This window comes from Gymnoscopelus microlampas (assembly GCF_963454915.1).
Source record: "Gymnoscopelus microlampas genome assembly, chromosome: 23".
Classification (NCBI taxonomy): Eukaryota; Metazoa; Chordata; class Actinopteri; order Myctophiformes; family Myctophidae; genus Gymnoscopelus; species Gymnoscopelus microlampas.
In genome coordinates this window covers 14,608,238-14,628,237 of record NC_139960.1, presented here as the reverse complement: position 1 = coordinate 14,628,237, position 20,000 = coordinate 14,608,238, and the positions used below count along the sequence as shown (strand labels likewise).

Sequence of the window (20,000 nt, the reverse complement as noted above, 5' to 3'; positions counted from 1 at the left end):
GGAGGGCACGACACCTATTAGGCAGCAGGCTGTCGGGAAACCTCACCGACGATTCGCCAGTCGTAATTAATAATGATTATAATAATAAAACAATAATAAAAAAAACATCCATGGTGGCTGGCAATATTTATATTTAACGGTTGAGATTTTAATCGGCCAGTGGTCTGCATACAGTATGCAGGCTACCGGAGACCTTGTGGATTGGCTATTTTTGGGGAATGTTCCTCCTACACCAGAATAAGGATGCTTGGTTTAAGTGGTTTATGCTGTCTGCATCGTGAGGTGTAAGGAATGATCTCACTGTCTTTCTCTCTCACACACAATTGTTTTGTTGTCTCTCTCTCTCTCTCTCACTCTCTCTCTCTCTCTCTCTCTCTCTCTCTCTCTCTCTCTCTCTCTCTCCAGCATTTTAAACTCTTGGTAGATGAGCTCCACGTCAAAGGAGAAGGGAGGGTCAAGAAGGCAATGAAGGAATCTTTCAAAATTCTTAATGAGGTTTGTCCCTCCTCATCACCATTACAGACTACAACTACACACCATCTTGTCACAGCACAATTGTAAAATAATGGGTTATTTTTATTTTATATTGCTTTTTATCCCCTTTCTCCCCAATGTTACTCATCGTTATGCCAATTGATTCCTCCCCCCTCACATTGTGTTGTTACTGCTGTTGTATCCTACTGGCTTACCACCGGGGCTTGTCAGCACTCCCTGCTGACAAGTGCCGACCCAGCGAGTAGGAATATGTGCAGTGAGAGTTATCACCCTCCCCGCCTGGCTTTCCTGCCCAGAACACGGGCCAATTGTGTTCGTATAGAGCTCGACAAAGCCGGATGCACCACAGTGGATTGACTGGATTCAAACCCACAACCTCCTCACCGTGGTGGCACTTTACCACTAACAGACCACTGAATTCAGTGATTAACCAATCAGAATCAAGCATTCAACGTACCAAGCTGTCTAATAAAAGTATATCATTTTATTTAACACTGTGAACACAACTAGAGTTATATATGACTCTATGGTTGTATGGTCGTAGGTTAAGACTTAGACAGGGGCCGTTTTCGAATTGCAGCCTCCTGAAGGTGTATCTTTAGGGCAGTTTTGAAAGTGAGTAGGGTTTTACACTCCTTTACTCCTTTTGGTAGGGCATTCTGAGATGAGGTCTGATTGTGTCTATCTGTCTGTCCATCTGTCTGTCGGTTCTGCAGGCAGCAGCATTAGGACAAGGCAGTCTGTGCAACCAGGCCATCATGTTGATAACTGACGGAGCGATGGAAGACTTCCAAGAAGTCTTCGAACAATTAAACTGGCCGGATAAACGGGTACACACACGCACACATGCATGCGCATGCGCATGCGCATGCACATGCACATGCACACGCACGCGCGCACGCACACGCACACGCACACGCACACACACACACACACACACACACACACACACACACACACACACACACACACATCCAGGCACGTACAATCACACATTTCTTTATGAATTATCTTTCCTCCAGGTTCGAGTGTTCACTTATCTGATTGGTCGGGAGATGACCTTTGTTGACAACGTGAAGTGGATCGCCTGCAACAACAAAGGTAAACAGGAAGAGGATGTATAGATATCTGCAATTGAAAAGCGTTTTAAAGGATAATATTGTTGCCGTCGGGCAGCAACCTTGTATATCCATGTTTCAATTCATTCGGGGAAAAAACAGTGAAAAGTAGATCTTCTAGTAAAATAGCATCTATTCTACAAGCTCTGAGCTTGTAGATCTATTATTACTACTATCTTACTATTTTAAAATGTTTTAATAGTAATAAAATAGGAATGGTTTTGGACGTACAAGGTTTCCACCTGACAGCAACGTTTTCTACATTTATGCTTTCTACCTGTTTTTCCTAAGTTGGCTTAGGAGGCATGGCTTGCCTCTGTCAATATGGTATAATGTATGTATCTATGGTTTCCATGTCTTTCATACAGTACACACCTGAAAAGGATTTGATGGATTTTATTGGCCTGTTTGTGTTGTTGTTTTGGTGAGGTGCTGCCCTCTGCTGGATCACATTACGTCCTGCAGGGATCAGTCAGTACCTTATAACAGATCACACGTTGACAGATCAGAGAGAGAGAGAGAGAGAAAGAGAGAAAGAGAGAAAGAGAGAGAGAGAGAGAGAGAGAGAGAGATAGAGAGCGAGCAGAGGAGCAGAGGTCTAAAACAGAGGTGGGAACTTTGATGATGGAGAGGGCCACTATATTTCCACACTAACTCCAGAGGGCCACATTGCATATACTGTCGGGCAGACACCTCTTATCTCCGTATTTAAACTTTTTTTTCGTAAATTAATGCCATACTTCGCCATTCTTTGTCACACAAAAGTAGCAAAAATAGCCTATCTACAAGCTCAAAACGAGTCGCAGCGTAGATTTTAATACCCCAGAATAGACTGAAGTAATTAAAGCGGGTCATGTTTGCATGTTTGGAATTGTAACAGATGAAATCAATAATATATCACTATTCCCATATTAACCTAAGGGCCGCCAGTACCTTAAGTGACGCCAGTACCTTAAGTGAAGGGGCCGCCAGTTCCCTTCACTTAAGGGGGCCGCCAGTTCCCCATGTATGCTCTAAAATATGGAGGGTTAAACCCAACTTTCTGTAGTAAAATATGGAGTTCGCCGGAACCAAATGAGAGGAGACAACTGAGAATATTCTGAAGTTACACAGAAAATACAGGCATATTTATACAAACTATTGTTATCAGGGAGAAACTCCCACTCCATAGCGTCATCAGATCAGACGTGACCGGTGGTCAGTTGGTGGGTAAACGTGTCTATGACTATGTAAAAACATATCTTTCATATCTTACTGTAATCAATCAGTAATGTCGGCTATTATATATTATAAATCGTCTATTTTCAAAGGATTTTTATACTTTAGAAAACTGTGAATGGGACATTCTGCATAATGAGTACTTTTACTTATGGTACTTTAAGTACATTTTGATGCCAATACTTTTGTACTTTTACTCAAGTACATTTTGAATTTCGTAACTTGTATAACTTGTAACTTGAGTATCTCTATATTACAGTATTGATACTTTACTTAAGTAAAACATTTGAGTACTTTTTCCACCACTGCATACGCGATTACGCGCTGCTATCTTAATGTCTGTGGAACTTTGATAAAAAGCCAAGCCTTTGTATATTGTGACTATTTTACTGCTTTATACAAAAAAGGCAAAACAAACTAAATTAAAGAAAATAAAAACAGATGTGTGTGTGTGTGTGTGTGTGTGTGTGTGTGTGTGTGTGTGTGTGTGTGTGTGTGTGTGTGTGTGTGTGTGTGTGTGTGTGTGTGTGTGTGTGTGTGTGTGTGTGTGTGTGTGTGTGTGTACAAAAAATGTATGCCATCCAGTGCAGCAATGTACAAACACTCAAGACTGCTACCAGATTGGTTTGGTTTTGCTTATGATGTCTTTGCTAACATCCCAAATACCCCTGATGTTGTTTTTGTTGATCCCTGTCACAAGGAGGTTCTGATTCTGGAGGTGGGCTGTCTTTGATCTATACATGAACCAGGCTTACCAAGACAAGCACTCTAAGTACCAACCGCTACTGAGAATCATAACAAACCTTGGGTACAGATGCAGATTCTCTGTACTCATATTTGGAAGCCTGGGCCATGTATATAAGCTGACCACGAGTGGCCTAGCAATCGCTGGCATGACAAAAAACAAAGCCAAACAACTTGCGAAATATTGCTCTGTTTCAGCTGTTATAGGCAGTTTGTCTGTGTGGAGGAGGAGGTGCCATGTGTATCCTTAGGGAGCATGAAATATCAACCCCGTTATATTTGTTTCCCTGAAAATTAATTGTAATTTGTGGATTCAAATAAAGAATTAAAATGTGTGTTTGTTACAGGTTACTACACGCATGTCTCCACTCTAGCAGACGTCCAGGAGAATGTAATGGAATACCTCCATGTCCTCAGTCGACCAATGGTTATCAACCATGACCATGACATCATCTGGACTGAAGCTTATATGGACAGTGTGGTCAGTCTGTCTGTCTGTCTGTCTGTTTAGTGTCTACATGTCTTGACTATTAGGGAAATGTCTGTCTGTCATCATACTTCATGTCTGTCTGTCATCTCATTGATCTTCATTCTCTTTTTCCCTCCACGTTAAGTTTCCAGAAACAAAAGAGGTAAACAATTGCTGTAGCTACATTTAAAACCACAACCCTTCACTTCTACATAGTATGGATCAGTGGTTCTCAAACCTTTTCATGTCAAGGACCCCCAACTTGACACTTATTAGCCCGCGGACCCCCATTTGAAAGATATGCCAGGGACCCCCATAAGAGAAGATTTTTACGGCTCTGGCAGTGATTCTCAACCATTTTAATTTCAAGGACCCCCAGTTTGACATGCACTAGGGCTACGGACCCCCATTTAATGCCATTTCTCAGTCTGGGACCGCAATTTATATTGTAAAATCAATGTTAATTTAACTCTGAGAGTGTGCAAATGGAACCAAATGGACCCATTAGGGCAGGGGTGTCAAACTCAATTTGGTGTCCGGGCAAGATTGGTCAAATTGTGACTTGAGGTGGGCAGGAACCAGTTGCGGACACACATGCGCGCTCACGCATTCAGTTATACAGCATTGTTTTTCAATCTGTTGTCTGAACTTGTCTCAGAAAACAAACAATGCAATTTGTAACAATAATAATAATTATAATAATTATAATTATTATTATAAACCATTTTAAGTAGAATAATTCAATTTGAAGTTAAACAATACCTGGTAATTTGTGTGGGTTGTTAAATAATTACATTTATAGAACAGTGGTGTAAAGTAACTAATTACATTTACTCAAGTACTGTACCTAAGTAAAGATTTGAAGTAGTTTTACTTTATTAGAGTATTTCCAATTTCCAGAACTTTTACTTCTACTCCACTACATCTCAGTCACTGCTATAACTACAGTATATCATTTTAAAAAATGTTTTCCATGATTTTTCAAAAATAGCAGATCTACAAGCTCACAGTGCAGCACTCAGTGCAGCACTATGAGCTTGTAGATCTGCTATTTTTGAATAGCCAAATAAATCTTAAAATGACACAGATGCTTTCCGCAGATAGAATGTTAAATCCACTCCGAGTTCAATTAACACTGAGGATTTCACTGGGCAAGCTCCTGAGAAATAAAAGAAGCAGCTTTGATACATTTATTTTTTAACACATATATGATTAATGCTTCTAACTACCTATTATATATATATATATATATATATATATATATAATATAGACATAACAAAGTTAGAGAACCACATTATAGCAACATAAGTGTTTCAGAAAACTGTTAGCATTTAGGAGACTTTTTTTTAAAGATTTCCATGATTTTTCAAAAATAGCAGATCTACAAGCTCACAGTGCAGCACTATGAGCTTGTAGATCTGCTATTTTTGAATAGCCAAATAAATCTTAAAATGACACAGATGCGTTCCCCAGATAGAATGTTAAATCCACTCCGAGTTCAATTAACACTGAGGATTTCACTGGGCAAGCTCCTGAGAAATAAAAGAAGCAGCTTTGATAGATTTATTTTTAACACATCTAAGTCACTTGCTGCTTCAGACAGAGAGAGAGAGAGAGAGAGAGAGAGAGAGAGAGAGAGAGAGAGAGAGAGAGAGAGAGAGAGAGAGAGAGAGAGAGAGAGAGAGAGAGAGAGAGAGAGAGAGAGAGAGAGAGAGAGAGAGAGAGAGAGAGAGAGAGAGAGTCTGACTCCTGTGTGAGGATCAAAGAGTATAGCCATTACTACTCGACTAGTAGTTGAATAGACTCTTAACGAGCCAATCAGCCACAACATTCCACAGCTGGGGAGAGACAAAGCGGGCCATCAAAGGTACTTGCTGCAGCCAAGTAGCAGCGCTCTCCCCCACTAAACTCCGAATCTATGTCTGTTAGATGTAGTATCAATTTACTATTTTTAAAAGTATTTCCTGGGCCGCCAGGGACCTTTCCGTGGGCCGCAAAACGCCCGCGGGCCGCGAGTTTGACACCGCTGCATTAGGGTCCATTTGGTTCCTAACTATCTATCATTTAGCTGGGGACCCCCTGGAACTCCCTCAAGGACCCCTGGGGGTCCCCGGACCCCACTTTGAGAACCAATGGTATAGATTCTAGATACAGTGTACGGTAATGCAGATTATTTAGTGTACAGTAGTATAGATTAGATTTTATTCTGTACTGCTCTCCATCCCTCCATCCATCCATCCCTCCATCCATCCATAAGCGTTTATCTGAAGTTGTGTTGTGGTAGGAGTTCCAGCAGAGACTTCTAGACTTCCGTTTCCCTGGCCACATTATCCAGCTCTAACTTGGGGATCCCAAGGCGCTCCTTTGGCACACGCATACACGCACACACACACACGCACACGCACACGCACACACGCACACACACACACACACACACACACACACACACACACACACACACACACACACACACACACACACACACACATACACACACACTGTTTCAAAGATCTTTATTGTGAAGCACAGGATAAAGATATACATTTGCAATTCAAACACTTATGAAGTGCTTCCCTATTTTCCACAACAAACAGACATACACACAAAATAAACGGGTACAATGAAATGAATACAAACAATTACACATGGCTCCTTTCTATGTATCTAGTCTACAGTATGTCACACTGAATGCAAAGATAGCAGGTTAACCCTTTTTTTTAGATTTCTTTGGCTATTCAAAAATAGCAGATCTACAAGCTCATAGCTACGAGCTTGTAGATATGCATTTTTTTTGAAAAATCACAAACATTTGTGCAAATCTTTTAATATATATACTTTTGAAAGCTAACATTTTTAACTCAAATCTTTGCTTCTGGGGATTTTACAAATGTCTTCCTAACAGCAAAAAAAAAAAAAAAAACTTATGTTGCTGTAATATCAGTGGTTCTCAAATTGTTTTCATGTCAAGGACCCCCAAAATTATATGTATTTTTCTGTGGACCCCCATCCCAAAATATGTTGTTACTGTATATATTCAAAGATTTGCACACATTTTCACGATTTTGGTATGAGCATGTAGATCAGCTATTTTTGAATAGCCAAAGACATGACACAGATGCGTTCCCGGATTGAATGGGTTAATGTTAATTTCCTACTTGTGTTCAGCAGTAGGAAAGCTTACTGTAGCTTCTTTAGTAGACTTAACTTTTACTTCCTTAACCTTGCTTACTGTAGCTATTTGGTAGCAGATGGAACCTTTTTAGCTTAGCTATACAACAAATACTACTGGGCCATTCAGTTAGCTCCTCTTTTCTTCGTTCAAGAGTTAAATGTTCCTTAACTTGCTTAGCTTAGCATAAAGGTGACCTAAACCCTAGTTAGATTTCGGTGTGCCAACTGTGCCAATATTGACAATACCAATCACTTTTGTACCCTAGCATTTGGCATGATCAGTTGCCCCGGGTGGGAGAGCGACCCTTTGGGAACTGGAAGGTTGCTGGTTTGATCCCCGCGGCTACTCCTGGCTTCATGTTGAAGTGTCCTTGAGCAAGGCACTGAACCCCACCTGCTGCTGTGCAATAGTTACCCACCGCCCCTAATAGTTCATACATTATGGGTAAATGCAGAGGACAAATTCCGGCTATGTGCAAACATAGCCTACTTGGCAAATTCCCCAACAAAATGTGGACTCATTTATTTGTCATCATTAAAATGATCGCGCTGGCACACCTAAATCTAACACCCCCATTACTTTTACAAGCTGCAGCTGTGTTGCTTACATCACAGTGTAAGCAAGGTCAGCCCAGCCATTTAGATCCATCATAACCGTTAGATGGTTACAACCTCATGAAACGCTTAATTCAACCTTAATAATTGTATGTGTGAGTAGCCAAATTTCCTGCTTATAACCGTGTGTGTGTGTGTGTGTGTGTGTGTGTGTGTGTGTGTGTGTGTGTGTGTGTGTGTGTGTGTGTGTGTGTGTGTGTGTGTGTGTGTGTGTGTGTGTGTGTGTGTGTGTGTGTGTGTGTGTGTGTGTGTCTGTGTAGTTGTTTAACACCCAGGCCCAGAGTTTACTGCTGATGACATCAGTAGCCATGCCCGTCTTCAGCAAGAAAAAGGAGACAGTAAGGACATTTAGATTGCTTGCTATTTAGTTTTTTTTATTTGTATTTTATTATAATGGATTTTTACCCTTTTAGAGCACATTCCAGGTCTACACCCCCCTCCCAAATTCCATATGTTATTACACAGCCACTTTACACCTCCCTATGCTAAAGAGATAGTTCACCCCCAAAATGACTTTTTTCTATCGATTAGTCACCCCATAGCCAGTAATTTGATGACCAGCGGACCGGTAGGCAGTGGTTCCGGTAGGAGACACAAAGGAGACTCTATGTGTCTCCTACTGAAAGCGCTGCCTGTCATCAAAGTATTGGCTTAGGAATGTGACAAAAACTATAAAATGTCAATGAATTCAAAGTTTTTTTATTCCGGACTTGATACTTAAACTTGAAACTTAAGTAAGAAATGCGAGTACTTTTTCCACCACTGTTTGTTTGGACACACAAAAAACTCACAGCCAGACAGAGGGACTTATTTCCTGTGGTTAGGTGTGTGACATTGTGTTTGTGTGGTTGTAGTTATCTCATGGTATTCTGCTGGGTGTGGTCGGGACTGATGTGGCATTGATGGAACTGATGAGACTGGCCCCAAGATATCAGGTATACACACACGCGCACACACACACACACACACACACACACACACACACACACACACACACACACACACACACACACACACACACACACACACACACACACACACACACACACACACACACACACACACACACACACACCAATATACCACAATACAATCAATAAAATACACAAAACAAGTCAACAGCCGTTGACTTGCTTAGATTCATGATGTAACGGTGTGTCTTCTCAGCTTGGTGTCCATGGTTACGCCTTCCTGAATACCAACAATGGATACATCCTGTCTCATCCCGACCTTCGACCTCTGGTAACAACACAATATTTAATGATGATCTAGTCTTGACTGTTTCACCCTGACCTTTGACCCCTGGGCCTTTTTTTTTTAATCAAAAATGTGCTCTGTGTGTGTGTGTGTGTGTGTGTGTGTGTGTGTGTGTGTGTGTGTGTGTGTGTGTGTGTGTGTGTGTGTGTGTGTGTGTGTGTGTGTGTGTGTGTGTGTGTGACACAGTATAAGGACGGTAAGACGTTGAAGCCAAAGCCAAACTACAACAGTGTTGACTTGTTAGAGGTGGAGTGGGAAGATGTAGATGAGACGGTGAGTTGCATGCACGCACACACACACACACACACACACACACACACACACACACACACACACACACACACACACACACACACACACACACACACACACACACACACACACACATTTAATCATTTATTTATGTCCACATAAGAGATACAATACAAGGACACAAATATTACAAGGTGCTGTCAAAAATGTACAGTCAGCAAATCATGGACAAATACTCCCACACCCTTTAGGGGTACAAATAACAGCGTCTTCGCCATATTTGGCGGCTACCGATAGTAGAAGAGATTCCACAGAATTTTGCAAGCCGTTTAGCTGCTTTTTTTGGCATCCCGAGTTGTTGGAAGCCTCTTACAACCAACCTATTTACATAGGCTGCCAAAAATAAACACAAATAGATTGCACCTATAACATAGCTCTGTGATGGTATGGAGGAGCGGCTGGTATTTAATGACTTTGGTCATAAAAGCTTCCTCTAAGCTAGAGTCAAAGGTGCAGGCCATTTCAAAATGGAAACTGATCTGTTTCCTTCATTGACAACAACAACATCTGGTGTATTAGCAGAGAGATGTGCAAAGCTTTCAGGATTTTCACTACAGAGTTGAAACATGGAAGGTTTGACACAGGAATGTTTGTACATTCTTCTCACTGACGGTGTAAAATGTTTAGATATGTCCTTAGTTATGAGATCAACTATTCTGTCGTGGCGTGCTATGTAAAGCCCTTTATAGGCATAGCAGCCATTCAGAATGTGTGCCATGGTTTCTGTAACAAGCCCTGTGGTGTGATGCAAACAATGAGGTACATGAGTGGTGGGAAACCAGAGGGAAAGGTTGAGTCTGGTGGGAAGGATCTGTAACCTGGATTTTACTGTAAAGGTGATAATGTCCTCATTGAGAGCAGTGTTCCTTAGAAATGAATGGGAAACAGAGTGGTCAGCAGAGGGAAGACAAGCAAGTTTTCCCTGAAGTTTAAGACCAGTCCAGTGTTGTTGTTGCTGATGTTGAAAAAGATCCAGCAAGGTCCGCCGAGCACCTGCAGATGTCAACAGGTGAGTGTGTCCACCGTAGGTCACTGAACCTCTCACAGAGGTGAGGTCAGGGACGTCACAGGCTCTCAGAAGGTGGGGGGGATGGACTTTCGGTGGACTATTACTATGCCCTTTATTTTACACTTTGGCTATTCAAAAATAGCAGATAGACAAGCTCATAGCGCGGCACCGAGTGCCGCACTATGAGCTTGTAGATCTGCTATTTTTGAAAAAAATCGGTTTTAAGGTTAGGGTTAGGTTATTTAATTCTTTTTTTTTTGCCTGATTTTACTGATTTATTATAAAAAAAAAATGTTTTCATTTTATTTTATTTTTAAAGGTGGGGGGTATTAAATCACGGATCTGTGAGAGTGAGGGTGTCGCGTCGTACGCACAGTGAATGGCCGTGACGCCCCTGGGTGAGGGGGTCAGTTATTAAGTCCTCAGAGACCCTCACAGTCTCAGACCGAATCAGACCGGACCCACTCCAGGGACACTCCGGTTTGGACACAGAGATCGTTCAAGTCCGGCCAGTCCGATGAAACGCCAAAGCCCGGGGAGTGAGTGTCCAGTTTCCCACTGGGTTTCCTTTTGAACCCTAGGAAGTGGGGCTCTGACTCCCTGGCTAAAGGGACCTTGTCTCTCCTTAGAGATCAAGGAACAGGGAAGATCAGGGAAGACGACACATTGGGTACAACCAGCCCTCCCCCCCACTGACACGCACACACACACACACACACACACACACACACACACACACACACACACACACACACACACACACACACACACACACACACACACACACACACACACACACACACACACACACACACACACACACACACACACACACACACACACACACACACACACACACACACACACACACACACACACACACACACACACACACACACACACACACACACACACACAGACAGACAGACAGACAGACAGACAGACAGACAGACAGACAGACAGACAGACAGACAGACAGACAGACAGACAGACACCATGTTCACAGAAAAAGTAATTGTGTGTGTGTGTGTGTGTGTGTGTGTGTGTGTGTGTGTGTGTGTGTGTGTGTGTGTGTGTGTGTGTGTGTGTCTGTCTGTTTCAGCTGAGGACAGCCATGGTGAAAGGACAGACAGGGACAATGTCTCTGGACGTCAGGGCATCCGTAGACAAAGGGGTGAGTTGGGATTCAAACCGGCAACTCATTTTTTTTCATCTATCAACTATCTAACTATATAAATGGCGACCAACTTCCGCACCCTCGGTGTCCACACCCCACAGCTCTGTTATCGACTAAACAACGCACCGCCAGACCACATGTCGCCAACTGACTCGCCACGCCGGCCGCGCTGAATTTACGCCTCGCGTAGGGGACATCTCACTGCTCAATACACCTTTTCCACCGCGCAACATAATTAATTCTACTCACCAAATGTCGGACAAAACGGAAGGGGAGGCAGCTTCGTACCGTTTACCGTGCGCACGACCTCATCACCACAACAGCACGCAGCCGCTGCGGGTTTTTTTTCCTTTTTTTCCAAACTTTTTTTTTGGTCACCATTTTCTCCAGGCACCATTTCTGGTGTAACGTCGGGTGTTTCTTTTCACCAGCCAATCACCTTTCACGTTGCCACGTCCGTTGCCACGTCGCGCTGACGTACGCTAAACAAGCGCTGCCGTGCGCACAATGCAAACGAGCCCAAAGGCGCGCAAAAATCAGCCGACCATTGCTTAGACACAAAGTCAGACCTGGCAACGCAGCCTACGCCAATCATGTGTGAGAGATCTACAAGCTATGGGGCAGAGACGCCACCGTATCTTAGCAACAACTACAGCGCTCACTCTCATTGGTCGTGTCACGCTAAGAGCAGTCTCCAGACAATGGCATCGCAGACAGCTTGCTGTTACTGCTGTAGCCATCACACGCAGTTGCAGCACGACGGACAGGGCGCTGTGATAGCTGCCATGTCGCTAACGCTAACCTGCTTGTCATGCCTGCAGCGGCTGTGCAATCACTTTGTCAACAATGCACGTTCGTGTGGTGAATGTCTATATTGCTGCTCAGTTCGTCCATTGTAGATGGTGTATGTTTGTGTGTGTCTTCTGGAGAACTATGTAGCTCCACAGCAACTACAGTAACTAACGTAATGGCAGGACCGCCCCCTGCAACGCATGTTAGGCTGCATTATGGTCATGTAGTAATTTCAGATAATTTCGCTCCGATTACAGCAGTGTTTATCAACCCTTTCACGCCCCCCCCCCCCCCCCCCCCCCCCAAATACACGTACTTGATCTGGGACCCCCCCATTCTGTTTGACTCCGTTCCACAAGTAAATATTGTGAAAATAGCCGATCTACAAGCTCGAAACGCCTCACGTTCAGAGGCTTTGTAAGCTTGGACATCGGCTATTTTCTACATGATTGCCTCTTTCTTACATTCTTTGCCAATGTGGCCCATGTTTTCATAGCATAGTTTATTGACTACTTCTGTTGCAGAAATGGCCATTTCCTTTACTTTCGGTTTTTTATTGTCTCCGCCAGGCCGAAAGGCATGGCGCAAGACTATGTTTCACCCCCTGTCCGTCCGTCTGTGATAGCTAATCTCTCACATCGTTGACTTGATCGCAGCAAAATAACAGCCCGATGTGGAGAGTCAGTGAGAGCTGGATAAACGACGTAAAATGTGTCAAAAGGAGTCTGTACGGCTGTCGATAAATGAACACATGACGTCGGTGGGAGAGCAGATATTGTGTCTTTTGGACAAACAGCAGCGTGGTGCTGATGTTTGTTGTGTGAAGCAGCTTAATGTCAGAGTGTTTGTGTTGGAGCGCCTCAGTGCGGCTGCAGAGTTCATGTGCAACCTCTTCCAGAGAGACACAGAGACACTAGAAACTCTGCTGGGGAAAAAAAACACTGCTGGGCATTGACTTTCCTATGGACATTGATCTACACACTGCAGGTATATCTGCTACACACACAACATCAAACTACACACTGCAGGTATGATGCAGCGTTTGCATTACAGCCAGCATGCCAGCGTAGTTCCCATATGGTTTCAAGGTGGGCTAAACCATATGGACCCCATGTCAGCAATGTCAGCGGCATCCACTTCAGTCCCAACTGCGATGCCCATGCAGGCTATAAGTAGCTTCTACCTGGCCCTTAGGTGGGCCCCAACTAGCCATGTTTATGTGGGACCAAGGCGGGTCCTAACTGGGTTTGCCCATGCAGGCTTTAACTGGCTTCTACCTGGGCCCTAGGTCTACCCTAACCAACCACAGTGCAGTGCCCATCGCTCCAATTGTTGTGACGTCAGGGCTCTCAATACTGCACATTGGTGGAGGAGGAGGGGCCGCAGGGCGACCGCACACATCGCTGAACCAATGGTAGCCCACGGATGTTTCCTCTGTGGATTTACAATCTGCCCCTCTATGCCACATATCATCCGCACTACAGGGTCTTCACTGACCGAGCCACGGCCCCACTGACCCTCATGACGCTACGCCACTTAAACGTGCGGCAGCATGCGCTGGGTTGCCAGGTTTGCACAGCCTGCACCAGAAACAAGCAACCACCTTCATGAAAAAAAACAAAACACCGAAATGGTCCGCAATGTTCCAGGGGTGTCCCCGCGCGTCCCAACACTCCACAGGGGGTCAGTGGACCATCAGGGGGTCCGCGGACCCCCTGTGGACCCCCTGAAACATAAGAAATATTATTTCTTCAAATTTTTTCCTTTTTCAAAAAAACTTTTCCACAGTTTCACTCCGGCGATTTGGGTCCCCCAATATACACACGGCTGGGCCCCGTGCGCGGCTGGGGTTGAGGGGGGCGTAGCCCCCCGAAACTCTAGTGTTTATTATAATTTAACATGAATCTCTTTCTGTCTGTCTGTCTGTCTGTCTGTCTGTCTGTCTGTCTGTCTGTCTGTCTGTCTCTGGACAGAGGAGGGTCATGTTTCTGAAGAATGATTATTTCTACACAGTTATCAATGAGACTCCATTCAGGTGAGTTCAGTTCCACTACAATAGTCATCTAGTTGACTTTGCACAGGATGAAGTCTAGTACCTGGACACACAAGTCTGACATGTAGAACAACAAATAATGTATACCAGTCATTCTCAACCTGGTTCATTTCAAGGACCCCCAGTTTGATATGCATTAGGCCACTGACCCCCATTTTAGATCATTTTTATCTCCATATGGGACCCCAATCTACACTTTAAAATCCTCAGTGTTCATTTAACTCGGCGATGTTGAGAAACTGCTCTTTATAAAATATATCTGTAGTTTTCTATTCAATATCACTGTGTGTGTGTGTGTGTGTGTGTGTGTGTGTGTGTGTGTGTGTGTGTGTGTGTGTGTGTGTGTGTGTGTGTGTGTGTGTGTGTGTGTGTGTGTGTGTGTGTGTGTGTGTGTGTGTGTCTGTGCATGTGTAGTCTGGGTGTGGTTCTAACCAGAGGACATGGGGAGTATATCTTCAGAGGGAATGTGTCAGTAGAGGACGGTGAGTACATGACCATGATGTCTGTCTATATTTTAACATGAAAATATGACTATTATGTTAACGTGAACACATCTCTGCTGTAAACTGGTTGTATTGCTCTTAGAACTCTGTTATTAACTCTGTTCTGTTTTTTTCACACTCGCAACACATTCTCACTTCATTCATTTCTATTTGTCCTTCTGTCTGTCTGTCTGTCTGTCTGTCTGTCTGTCTGTCTATCTGTCTGTCTGTCTGTCTGTCTATCTGTCTGTCTGTCTGTCCAGGTCTTCATGACTTACTGGCTCCAGACCTGAATCTGGCTGAAGAGTGGTGAGTACAAGGATGAAAAACACCAGGTTATGTATTTCTGCCTGTGTATCTTTGTGTTTTAATGTGTATGTGTGTGTGTGTGTGTGTGTGTGTGTGTGTGTGTGTGTGTGTGTGTGTGTGTGTGTGTGTGTGTGTGTGTGTGTGTGTGTGTGTGTGTGTGTGTGTGTGTGTGTGTGTGTGTGTGTGTGTGTGTGTGTGTGTAGGACGTACTGCGAGACGGATATCGACCCTGAACATCGTAAACTGTCTCAGCTTCAGGCTGTGACCAGGTATCTGACCGGGAAAGAGCCAAACCTAGAGTGTAAGTGTTTTATCGTCATTTAAATGTAATAATAATAAGGTCGCTTTGATCTTCAAGTGATTTACAAGCAACACACTGGAGGCGGGATGTGGTGTCCTTGTTATGTTGATGTCATGTCATGCTGTTATGTCTAGGGCTGCAAATATCCATTATTTGCTTAGAGATTATTCTGTCAATTACTTTTTAGAATAATCGAGAAGTGCGTACATTTTTTTATTCATTTTCCCATTTAAGCGTTATTTTATACCTTCGTCTCACAATGGTGTCATTAAATGTTTTTCATGTTGTCATGTTGTGTCCTCAAGGTAATGGGGAGTTGTTGAGCCAGACACTTTTTGACGCGGTGGTAACAGCTCCTATGGAAGCCTATTGGACAGCTATAATGCTCAACACATCAGGGTAACGCACGCACACACACACACGACAACAACACACACATGCAAACTTATTTTCCTTTCTAAATTGAGAACTTCAAATTTAACAAATTGTGACTAACTCTCTCTCTCTTTCTCTCTCTCTCTCTCTCTCTCTCTCTCTCTCTCTCACACACACACATACAGTATCGATGAGGGAATGGAGACAGCGTTCCTGGGAACTCGTTCAGGCCTGATGAGGTGGCAGAGATATACCGGCATAGAGAAACGAATTTCCAAGTATGGCACCTCAGAGAACCCTGCTACTACCATACCTACTGTATAACGTGATTGATTGATTTATGTACTTTATTTAAGACATGAAAAAAACAGTACATGGAAGTACAGATTCACAATACAAGGTCTACTAAACTGGAAGAGTCATAAAGCACTAAGCTTGTTTAAGATGAGATCCCCACGCACACAAATCATGATGACATATAAGACACAGACAGATATACACACTACTATGCAGAACGTCATACAATCAGCTTACAGGTTACTGGTATGAAAAAATAAAACAATATGTACAAGAGCAAAAAGAGGAATAGTTCGGGGAGGGGCGGGGGGGGGGGGGGGGGGGGGTTAGGTACTAGGTCTTAGTAGGATATAAAACCAGCAGTACTAGAGGTCCTGGTAGGATATAAAACCAGCAGTACTAGAGGTCCTGGTAGGACATAAAACCAGCAGTACTAGAGGTCCTGGTAGGACATAAAACCAGCAGTATAGTAGAGGTCCTGGTAGGATATAAAACCAGCGGTACTAGAGGTCCTGGTAGGACATAAAACCAGCAGTATACTAGAGGTCCTGGTAGGATATAAAACCAGCGGTACTAGAGGTCCTGGTAGGATATAAAACCAGCTGTACTGGAGGTCCTGGTAGGATATAAAACCAACAGTATACTAGAGGTCCTGGTAAGATATAAAACCAGCAGTACTAGAGGTTCCTGGAAGGATATAAAACCAGCAGTACTAGAGGTCCTGATAGCATATAAAACCATCAGTGCTAGCGGCTCTGGTAGGATAGAAAACCAGCAGTACTATACGTCCTTTCACCTAGCTGGTTTATAAAGTGATGATTTGTGTCTGCAGGTCCTTCTTGACTCCATTAGACAAAGAGAACATTTACACCATGGACCACTTCCCTCTGTGGTACAGACGAGCTGCTGAGAACCCTGCTGGACAGTTCCTGTATTACGTACCTAGAGAAGATACAAGAGGTAAACACACACATACATGCACACACACATGTGCACACAACAACTGCAACAAACTCTTTATTAACCCATTAAATCCGGGAACGCATCTGTGTCATTTTAAGATTTCTTTGGCTATGCAAAAATAGCAGATCTACAAGCTCATACCGCGGCACCGAGTGCCGCGCTATGAGCTTGTAGATCTGCAATTTTTGGAGAAAAAAAAACGTGACAATTTGTCAAATCTTTGAATATACATATTTTAAAGCGAACATTTTTTACCAAAATCTTTGCTTCTGGGGTCCCTGGAACAAAACATTTTGAGATGGGGGTCCGCCGCCAAATACATATAATTTTCAGGGTCCTTGAGAACCCCTGATATAGAAAGGTTTTTCAAAAAAACAGTAGGATTTAGAAGACATTTGTAGAATCCCCAGAAGCAAATATTTGAGTTACAAATGTTTGCTTTAAAAATATATATGAAAAGATTTGCACAAATTGTCAAGATTTTTCAAAAACAGCAGAGTGCCGTGCTATGAGCTTGTAGATCTTCTATTTTTGAATAGCCAATTTTTTTTTTTAAATTACACAGATGTTTTTGTGAGATTTAATGTAGTTATTTAATGCAGATATGATGAAAGACATCATATGCAGCACAAGATGACTGTAGCTCCGCCTGGTGGTCAGATAGAGATATATCGTCCTGTACAAGACATAGCTATGCTCTCTAGCAGTGGGCTGAGCAATAGATTCATTCATTCATTAAACTGTGTAAAGGAAAACATATTTTCTGTCTTTAATCTGTTATTCATAAATCTTCATAAAGATCCCAGAAAATGTAGAAAACATGGAGCTGCAATGTTTACAGAAAAAGGCACCCTTCAGGTGTTTAGCCCAGTCGTACCTTCAAAGCCCGCTCATACCCCCCATAATAGTGTTTAACACCAGGATTCCCGGGATGCGGGAATCCCGGGAATTCGTTTTTTTTTACCATCCCGGGAATTCACTTCGGTTCCCGGGCTTCCCGTTTTTTTTTTCTTGTTAGAAATGAAAACTAATTAGTAGAAAGGCCTATCTACAGCTTGGAGGAATTACTATTATAATTAGCCAAGTTACTTGCCGCGTTGCCGACCAGGGCAGGGTCCCATCGTCCCGTTGTGAACCAATATGGGACGCACTGAATGTAACAGTAAATGAACAAAATAAAACACAAGTGGCCGTGATGCCCCATGCCTGCCCTGCGCACGCTGATTTCACTGTTTCCTCTGCTGTCAATATGGTAGACTGTAGACACCAGTTGACTAGTTCAGATTCAACATCATCAAGTGAAACGCTGCATAAACAGTAGGTACTGTAGGTTTGATCAAGCCTATATTCCAGCTTAACATGCGCACAAGCCAAGCAATGCTTTTGATAGAGAGAGAGGACAGACCGGAGAGCTGGAGAGAGAGAGAGAGCAAGAGAGAGCGTGTGCGAGAGAGGGAGAGAGAGGGAGAGAGAGGGAGAGAGAGAGAGAGAGAGAGAGAGAGAGAGAGTGAGAGTATTAGACCGATGTGGTCCGATTTTTTTATCATCATTAATGTAGCCTACCCTACCTACACTTGCATTTTAGAACGTTCAAACTACCATTTTACTAGAACTACCCAGTAGAACAAGTGAACTGCACAACAGCTGTCTGTCTCATTGATTGTCAGTGCTGTCAGCGCATGCATGTGCACATCAAAATCACACTACAAAACTCCACATTTGATCAACAACAAAATATAGATTAATAGACAACATACAGCCAACATCCCAAAATGGAGTCTTATAATATCCAGCAAGTAGCCTAATATAAATTAATAACTGCAAACAAATGACAAGTTTAGGCTATTAAATCAATATCCTACAAAAGTAGAGAAAAGCTGTGACCTCACCGGTGCTCTGATGGACAATAAATACATATTCCTTTTGCAAATTCTCTTGTCAATAATGATACAAATGGAACGTTTATTTCAGCAGCTAGAGTTTGACATTGTTTGAGTGCGTTTTGAGCGCAGCTCCTCGTTAAGTTAATTGTCTTCACCCGCTGCGCAACAGGGCAGATCTCCGCCAGGGCAGGGCACTATAGGCTATTATATTTATATATTAATTTATATGATTTAAAAAAAATCAAATTAAGTCATTATAGTGCAAGTTCATAGGTGGACACAATAGGGACATTTGGGCACCTCGGTGTAAAATTGGCTATTTAAGTATCTACATATAAATGCATTTTAGTGGGCACTTTTTTTTTTTTTTTACCCTTTAACGGGAATTCCCGGGAAGCCCGGGAAAAGGTCTGAAAATTCCCGGGAATTAAAATTAGCTATTTCCCGGAAAATGTTAAACCCTACCCCATAACCCTGTGCGTGTGTGTGTGTGTGTGTGTGTGTGTGTGTGTGTGTGTGTGTGTGTGTGTGTGTGTGTGTGTGTGTGTGTGTGTGTGTGTGTGTGTGTGTGTGTGTGTGTGTGCGCGTGCGTGCGTGTGTTGCAGGGCCAAGTTACGTGCCATTTCTGTCCTATCCTTCTTTTATAACGATCCTTCTTGAGTCGATAGTGACTCAGCCATGAAGACAGTGAAAGCGTTGTCATCCCCTCAGGGAGTGTCAGGAAGTCACTGCACACAATCATCACTGTGTCACATGCAGTGGTGGGAAAAGTACTCACATGTTTTACTTAAGTAAAAGTATCAATACTGCAATATAGAAATACTCTGTTACAAGTAAATGTCCAGAATTCAAAATGTACTTACAAAATGATTTAGCGTGCATGAACAATGGAATAGTCCTCACTCCTGGGCAGTGGTGTAAATTAACTAAGTACATTTACTCAAATGTACTTAGCGGTG

General features: G+C 43.0%; 1 protein-coding gene across 1 annotated transcript in view; it reads left to right on the top strand.

The window, feature by feature from the left end:
• LOC311039551 (voltage-dependent calcium channel subunit alpha-2/delta-4-like) overlaps positions 1–20,000 on the top strand; it is a gene marked incomplete at both ends in the record, with an annotated part of 133,173 nt that overhangs the window by 21,432 nt on the left and 91,741 nt on the right. The window contains 16 exons of the mRNA XM_084049493.1: positions 406–495; positions 1,212–1,325; positions 1,518–1,596; positions 3,923–4,056; positions 8,092–8,169; positions 8,686–8,766; positions 8,999–9,073; positions 9,275–9,361; positions 11,512–11,583; positions 14,352–14,413; positions 14,846–14,913; positions 15,177–15,222; positions 15,426–15,523; positions 15,829–15,922; positions 16,084–16,176; positions 17,028–17,155. Coding sequence (XP_083905619.1) covers positions 406–495; positions 1,212–1,325; positions 1,518–1,596; positions 3,923–4,056; positions 8,092–8,169; positions 8,686–8,766; positions 8,999–9,073; positions 9,275–9,361; positions 11,512–11,583; positions 14,352–14,413; positions 14,846–14,913; positions 15,177–15,222; positions 15,426–15,523; positions 15,829–15,922; positions 16,084–16,176; positions 17,028–17,155 — 1,399 coding nt within the window. The remainder of the gene's footprint in view (positions 1–405; positions 496–1,211; positions 1,326–1,517; positions 1,597–3,922; positions 4,057–8,091; positions 8,170–8,685; positions 8,767–8,998; positions 9,074–9,274; positions 9,362–11,511; positions 11,584–14,351; positions 14,414–14,845; positions 14,914–15,176; positions 15,223–15,425; positions 15,524–15,828; positions 15,923–16,083; positions 16,177–17,027; positions 17,156–20,000) is intronic.